This window comes from Astyanax mexicanus, chromosome 4 (assembly GCF_023375975.1).
Source record: "Astyanax mexicanus isolate ESR-SI-001 chromosome 4, AstMex3_surface, whole genome shotgun sequence".
Classification (NCBI taxonomy): Eukaryota; Metazoa; Chordata; class Actinopteri; order Characiformes; family Acestrorhamphidae; genus Astyanax; species Astyanax mexicanus.
In genome coordinates, this window is record NC_064411.1 from 12613713 (window position 1) to 12621917 (window position 8205).

Here is an 8205-nt window from a genome sequence, read left to right on the forward strand (position 1 = left end):
CAGGCACCTATTTTTAATGCTATATTTATTTTATATAAAGCTCTGGCATGATAATCAAAAAATAACCAAATATCCAAGTATTATCATTAACAAAACACAAATGAAATAACAAACTGAAAGTAAAAAAACATTTCCGTTTACTAAAACTAATAAAAACAGTAACTAAAAGAAAAAAGTAACTTAATGGAACTGAATTGAGAGTTTATAAAACTAACTACAATGACCTGAAATTGAAAATACCCTTAGTTTTTGTGTTTGTTAATTTATTTATAAGCGCTATTTCCACTCCAGCAGTTTAAGAGCAGGTGGTGTTGATGGTAGTTGATCATTTTGGTGAAAATTGGGGAAACCTGTAGAGTTCACTCTAAAAACCAACTAAAACTAACTGAATTGGATTAGAAAAGGTGAAAATAAAATAAAATTAAACTATAATGAATTCAAAACTATTATAACCTTTCAAATAATTCACCAGTTAGAATCTTATAATCATGCAGATCTGGGAGCTTCTCCACTTGTCCGCGTTTGATGAGTAGCGCTGTGTTTAGCTGTTCTTACACATTTTTATTAAATAATAGGTCTGTGCTCTTTCAGTGTTGCAGTGTTCATTACATTATTCTGAACAGATTTCACTCATCAAACAGCCGAAAACAGCCGGTTTATGGTGGTGTGGAGAAGGAGAAACACTCACTGCAGCCACCAACTGCCTGGCCATTCAGTACCAAAATTAAAAAACGCAGGACATGGGAGACTACTGTAGACATTTTCCTGTTTCTTTTTCCTTCACGAGCAGCCAGAAGTTCCTCTTTTAATTGAAGAATTTCCCGGGCACAGCGAGGGTTACAGCAGGTCTCCCCCTCCTCCTGCGGCTGGGACACTGTAGAGCTTAGATTCTCTGCCTGAACCTGACCCGAGTTTGGATCGGGCTTCGGGTCGGGTTTGGGCAGAGAATTTAAGCTCTACAGTGTCCCAAGAGATTTCCCACAGCATTCCTAGCAAACCCACTCCAAATACGACTTAAAACTAACTGAATTTTAAGAGAGAAAGTGAAAACAAAATAAAATTAAACTATAGTAAAATGTTCAAAACTATTATAACCCCGTAATTTACAAGTTAAACTGTTTAAAGAAAGGTGCCCCAGTTAAAATGTTATAATCACACAGTTCTGGCCGCACGAGCCAGCTGTTCTTAAAAAAACATTTTTATTAAATACTAGGTTTATGCTCCTGTGTTTCATTGTTAATTACCATCATTCTGAACAGATTTTGCTCAAAAACAGGCAGTTTAAGGGACAGGTCGGCTCGGGCTCATAATGACATTTTATGGGTCGGGTGGGGTCGGGCTCGGGCAGAACGTGCACGAGCTCAGGCAGGGTCGGGTCTGATTTTTTGGGCCCAATCTAAGCTCTAGGACACTGGGTTTGGCGTTGACTGTGACCCCGGGGCGGGCTGGGTTGGACTGTGCTGCCGGATATGTCTTCCCACACACGGGGCAAAAAAAGTAATAAAAAAAACTTAAAATTTAAAAAATTAGGAATGAAGGTGAAAAATTACTTAAATGTAATCAGATTACTTAGTTGTCATCGCAGCATTGTCCGACCTGGACGTTACTACCGCTTCTCTCGACCCTGTACGTTCTTTTCACCCTCATTGGCTAAAAAATATTTAAATACAGTTCTAACTATCATCTAAACACACGGAAATCGCCAATATTCACCCTTTCCCTCCCAAAAAACAGCTAAAATCCAAAACATAACCAATTACCACTGACCTAAATCACTGAAACAAAGCAAACACCCTCTAACTTTAATAAACAGACTCAAAACAAACTTCTTTGATGGAATCCTGAAATAGAGATAAGTTATAGAGAGACAGGATACTTCATCTTCAGCAATTAACACTTTATTAAAACAGAGCTCTGGGAACGACTTCCACTCACAAGGAGTTCATTTCTTTCTTACACATACAGTTTGACTAACAATCGGCTGGTCTTGACGACCAGGCGCTAACGGCCAGATCTTGCAAGTAACGGACCTTTAATACAAAGAAGTATTTTAGATAACTTAATGAGTTTGTGTCCTTTGTCTCAACTGCCTTCCTCCGCTATGTACAGTGACGTCCTTCTGTAAATCCTTCAGGCGCGCCTTTATCTGTGCATGGATCCTTTGGAAGTCCCTCACGCTGAGTTTTGTTTGGGTTGCAGGCAGGTTGTTTAGGAATTTGAAGAACTTGTGGATGTTTACTAGATTAATTCTTATGGTCGTGGGTTTCATTTGGTCTGTTTTCAGAACCTCCACCCACCTGTAAACAATAGAACATAGAACAAAATACAAACCCAAACAAACAGTTAATTTAACTCCACAGTTGGATAACAAATTAATGGTAAGTATAACTTACGCTAATTAAAGATAAGTATAATTTTTAATACTTACTCTGCAATCTTCGTTGAGTTGGCTAAAAAGGAAAAGTCCCCCTTCAGGAGCTTGCCCTCTCCTGCATACAAAAGAAACCTGCGGACGTGGCTCCGGCAGGTTTTGCAGTTGTCTTTCACTTTGCTTGAAGGATTGGCCCCAACACAGAAGACAAAAAAGTCTTGTAGGACTTGTTCTGTAGAACATAATTTTTACATGAATAAATAGTTAAAATTGGAAAACATTTTTGCCTTTAATATGAAAAATGATAATAGATGCACGTACCATATTTTGGGGAATGCTCTGTTTCAAAATCATCCTTTCTGGAAAATTTATTTCGGAGCTTCTTCTGGGGGCTTGCCATGTAGAGCTGCGCTATCCTGGAGAGCTCCTGGCTTTTATGCTGGCAGTCCTGCCTGGGGCATTCTCCCTTCCCCAAACCCAGACGTGCCTTGAGCTCCTGATTTTCTCTCAGAAGCCGCTGGCAGTCTGTGTTTGAGCAGTTGGGTGTGAGGTCCTGGGTGGTCTCTGCCGGCGCTGGCTCTGGTTTGACATCTGTGGACATTTCAGGTGTTTCAGTGTCGGGTGGGATGTCTATGGACCTCCCCAGGACTTCCGATTTCGGACTGGAAGTCCGCCGAGGTCCCTGGCTGCAGGCTGGGTCCGCCGCTGCTGGTGCGTCGGGGGGTGGTTGGGTCCATCGGTCATCCTGGGTGGTCTGCCTGCCGCCCAAATCCAGCACGCTGACCATCAGCACCTGGGGATGGGTTGCCCTCAGTTTTCCTAGCTGCTCCAGGATGTATTGTTTTTTGCACCTTGTGATGATGCTCTTAGCTTCATCGGGCTATAAAACATGTAAACACATAACAAGACATTAGCTTATAAGTATCATTACTAACGTATTACAAAAATCTTGAAATAAAAAGCGAACAATTTGTTTCACATACCGTTTTATCAAAGTGGCATTCTGCGTAATGCCTGTCGAGCCTTTTAACCGTTTTCCCGCATTGAGGCTCTTCACATTGAAACAACCCCTTTACGCTAAATATTAATAATATATTTTAGTTTATGCAATCCGTATAAAAATATGTATAAATAACATTTTTACAAGTAGTCGAGTATTAAGTATAAAAGTTGCTATTCTGTTATGTTTTATAAGTAGTAATTACCGTCCGCTGGAGAGGCTCAGGAGCAGGGCCTTCTCTTTGGGATTCGCCACGTTGTGGAATCCCGTCAGATGCTTAGGAAGATTCGAGTATGTGACGTGGCAAATAGGGCACTGCTGGTGCCTCATTGTGTCCTCTAACCAAAAATGTGCCGATTTCTGGAAAGAAGGTGGATTAAGCGTTATAAGCTAATTCTCGTTTTTAAGGAATAACAGGGCACAGTTGAGCCATATTGACTATTTACATTGTTGACTCTCACTGAAAGCATCAAAACTATGAATGAACACATGTGGAGTTTTGTACAAAAAATGACCTGGCCTCCACAGTCATCGGACCTGAACCCAATCAGATGGTTTGGGGCGAGCTGGACCACAGAGTGAAGGAAAAGGAGTAACAAGTGCTAAACACCTCTGGGAACTCCTTCAAGACTGTTGGAAAACCATTTCAGGTGACCACATCTTGAAGCTCATTGAAAGAATGCAAAGAGTGTGTGTAGCACTTTAGACAGGAACGCGTGACACATGTACACTAAGGTTACACAAATTAACAATAATAATGGACCAGTTAGGTTCGCTCTGGGAGCAAAGTACATGAAATAAATGAAACAAGGGATGTGGCAAGTTATAAAATGTATTAAATGTTATTAAAAAAATGCAGTAATCACAAAGTACAATTTTCCCCAGAAAAATAAAAATCTGAATGACCACTTTCAGTTCCAACTTTCAGTTCCAACTTTAACCTTTCAGTGAAAGTATCAATCAAACCTAAACACCCATTTCTTTTTTTCCCCAGATTTATTTATTTAAGCTTGGTAAGTATTAACTATTACTATTAATTATAGACTATTTACAGTAATTTTATTAACTTACTAATTCTTTCTTCTTTTCTAGATTCCCTTTCATTATTACACTTATTTTATGAGTCTAGTTTTAGAGTTAGAAATGTATTACCTATTTAAGAATCCTTCAGATTTCAATTAAACCAAAAACACACATTTAACTGTTACAAAAGAACAACAACAATCAATAAATCAAATGTCAAAATAAATACGTCAGTAACCAATAAACTTTTCCCTTCTTTTCACAGATCTCAAATCTTCAAATAAAATAAATTTTACTTCTCATGTTCTGTTATATCAAAAGTTCAGTCCACTCAACCAAGAAAAAAAACTGACCTGTTTAAGTTAGATGAAAACAGTGTCTGAGTAACTCGTATCATCTCTACTGTTCACACAATTACAGTCACATGTCTGTGGCTTAGCAACAGCTTTACATTCAGCAGTATTATTACAAAAACAATACCCAAATACTCTGAATACAGTTTAATAAGTGCTATTTTCCTCGCAGTTGTTCATACACATTAATTCAGCTTCTCCCACAGATTATTTAGCAGTATTAGCTTAGCTGTTTGTAATGCACTCAATGGCATTAGCTTAGCATAGTGAGTGGCGTTAGCCGCTAGGCTAATTAGCGCTATTTTACAGCTCTATTTACTCTTGGCTATTTCAGTCTAAAAACACACTTTTCTGTGTTTTAACACTCACCGAATCTCTCCCGGTGTTCTTACACCATATTTTAGACGCAGTTTGAAGCAGAGTTCTCCGTCCACCTTCAGGTTCCCCAGGGCTAAACAGGAGCGTTTGGGCAGCTCACAGTCAGAGAACTTTCCTCCCTTACTCCACACGGTAGATCCACAGGTTCAGCAGCGGCACTCAGCTCTTTACTGATTGTTTCTGATTAAAAACGCTGAGTTCTGGAGATTTCTAGTGTTAGTGTTCTTAATATTACGAGCTGAAACAGTCTGTTCAGAAGCTCTCTCTCCATCTCCGTCTCAGAGAAGTTTTTCTGAGTTAACACAACCAGAGTTAACGCCCACTTTCCAAAACATGACCCGCCTCCGTCTCTTACAGGAATATAATTGGCTGCTATTTTGTGCATTGGACCCTCTGAGAATGCTGATTGGCCACTTTCAGCGCGCTGAACTCTCTAAAGAAGTCTGATTGGCCGCTTTTTAGCGCCAATTTAATTTCTTTTGTGAAATAAATTAAAACTGTTTATTTGGAAGAGTTTTTGTCTTGACTATTTTTAATACTAAAAATATATATATAATTACAATTTATATAATTTGCATTCTCCATTTATCCACTTTATCAGTGTCTTTGTGACCCATTTAAGAACTAGAATATAAAACATGTTTTCAGTAATTTCAACTTTTTTTTCTTAAGAACATAACTCCACATGTGTTCATTTATAGTTTTGATGCCTTCAGTGAGAATCTACAGTGTACATAGTCATAAAAATAAAGAAATTTAATACAGATTTTTCTGAATGTGTTTTCTGAATTTAATGTTTATGTGGCATCATATGATATGGCTAGCACAACTTAAAATAACAGAAATAGCGTTTTAGGGTCGCACAAGTGCTAGGATGCAAGTGATTTGCAAAAAATCACTTTGGTGAACAAAGACATGTATGTGAATATATTTCCTATCTACCTAACCATTAGTTACGTTAGAAAGAATTTCATCATTTGGTCCACCTAGTCGACCTGAACAACCTAACAGTACTTTGGTCAACGTGTGACTTACAGGTCTTCTTTAAGTACCAAAAAAAAAACACATAAGTTCCTAACCATAGGGTAAGTTATTTTATTCAAACTACTATTAGTTTAATTAGGGCGACTAGGCGGAATAAATGACACATTTTGTTTGTTGCTCACCTTGTCTAAAGTCTTACTATTTATGTATTCTGAATACTTTCCATAAATTGAGGTCATTCACACCTACTGCCTATAAAATCACAATGGACCATCCTGATTTCTGTATAGAAGGGTACTTCACACTTGTAAAAGCTTTTAAAAATTTCCAAATTTCAGTTTTAAACTAATTATTTGTAAAATAAATATGATTTGTTTGAGTTTATTTGTTAATGGGAGGGTAAAAAAATTAAACTTTTTTTTTTCAACTTTAAACTTTTCCAAAATGAGTCCAGCAGGCATTCTCATTCTGCTACAAAATATTCGCCAATTTGACACAATTTTTTTACATATTAAAGGAAGAAGTTACTGATGTTTAGACTATTTGGGCCAAATTAAATCAGGTTCTGTGTAGAAATATAAGACAAACACCTCTGGTTGCTTGTGTCACTTAAACCTACCCCAACAAATAGCACTTACTAATTACTATGGAAAGGTCAGTGCCGTTGTTAGAACACCAATTGTGACATTGATTCCAGTAGATCCTTTTTTAAAATCTAAATTTAATTTAAAATATTATGGTCACATTGTCTAAAGTCTTACTATTTATGTATTCTGAAAGCTTTCCATAAATTGAGGTCATTCACAGCTCCTCCCTGTAAAATCACTCTCTGACATCACAATGGACCATCCTGATTTCTGTATAGAAGGGTACTTCACACTTGTAAAAGAATTTGAAAATTCACATGCAAATATCAGTTTAAACTAAACTGTAAAATAAAAATGATTTCTTTAAGAATTGATTTGTATATAGGATGGTGAATATTTTTAAAACTTTTCCAAAATGAGTTCAGCAAGCATTCTCATTCTACTACAAAATATTAGCCAAATGTTTTTGTTTACAGCTAAGTAAGAAGTTACTGATGTTGAGACTATTTGGGCCAGATTATATCTGGTTCTGTTTAGAAATTTAAGACAAACACCTCTGGTTGCTTGAGTCACTTAAACACGTTTTGCTGCAGACAACAACCGTTTTTATGTTTTTTTTTTTCTTTTTTTGTTTTTGCAGTGCATTATGAATTATAGATTAAAATTCATGTTAGAAAATCAGAAATCATACCTAAAACATTTAACATATTCTATAAAAACTCAATATTCATATCCACCTTCTGGAAATGTAACATTCTAGTAATTGAAAGCCTATTGTAGATACATATGTAATTACATTTACATGTTGAATTTGCTACACAAATATTGTAAAGAATTGTAGGTTTTTCAGCTGAACAGTGAGACATGTGTGGGCGTGTCTAGTTGTACAGAAGCAAGAAGCACCCATTCAGAATCTGCTACTAGTTTCTCAAACCACCAGAGACACCAGACTCTCTGAAATGTATAAAAATATGTGTACAATTTTCATTATAAAAAGTATCAAACATTTATAAACTATTATTTAGCCTAATTGTTCCACATGTAACCCATGTTCATGTAAATAATAATTAAAATAAACAAATGTTTGATTCTTTTTTTATACTGAAAATTGTACTAATTTTCTCAACACAGAATAACATCAGCTGTTTCAGCACTGCAGAGATAATTAATAAAGCTCATAAACTGCAGTTTTAATCATTTAAAACAAGCTCTGTGTGTAACTCCAGCATCAGTAGCAGTAATGCTAGTACATTTACTGAATAAAAAAAACATTATTTTTAGAAAATGGAAATATAGGGGCACGTTTTCTTTTCTATTTTAGTGAAATACTTTGTTCTACTTTGTAAAATTAAAGGAAAACCCCAGAGAAGTAGTTATTCAGTGTTTTAAATGAGAGTTTTAGCTGTTTAGCTCCATTCAGCTCCATGCTTTGAGGACTCCCTCGCGGGCTCCCTCTAGCGGTGATGGGGTACACTGTGATATAGCGGGGGAGGGGGCGGGGCTCTACAT

General features: G+C 36.9%; 1 protein-coding gene across 1 annotated transcript; it reads right to left on the bottom strand.

Moving 5' to 3' along the window:
- Window positions 1–1882: 1882 nt before the first annotated feature.
- LOC125801237 (uncharacterized) lies at window positions 1883–5619 on the bottom strand. The gene is made up of 6 exons (XM_049477650.1): window positions 5117–5619; window positions 3577–3731; window positions 3355–3448; window positions 2693–3251; window positions 2429–2603; window positions 1883–2297 (listed from the first exon to the last, which is right to left on the bottom strand). The coding sequence occupies exons 2-6, from the start codon at window positions 3699–3701 to the stop codon at window positions 2060–2062; spliced, it is 1191 nt and encodes a 396-aa protein (XP_049333607.1). The 5' UTR covers window positions 3702–3731; window positions 5117–5619; the 3' UTR covers window positions 1883–2059.
- Between the last annotated feature and the right edge of the window lie 2586 nt (window positions 5620–8205).

Excerpts from the sequence above, each read along its gene's own strand:
- LOC125801237 (XM_049477650.1), bottom strand. The coding sequence starts at position 3,701 with ATGAGGCACCAGCAGTGCCCTATTTGCCACGTCACATACTCGAATCTT. Across the intron at positions 3,449-3,576 it reads CTGAGCCTCTCCAGCGGACG|CGTAAAGGGGTTGTTTCAAT; the intron begins GTAATTACTACT and ends ATTAATATTTAG. Across the intron at positions 3,252-3,354 it reads AATGCCACTTTGATAAAACG|CCCGATGAAGCTAAGAGCAT; the intron begins GTATGTGAAACA and ends CATGTTTTATAG.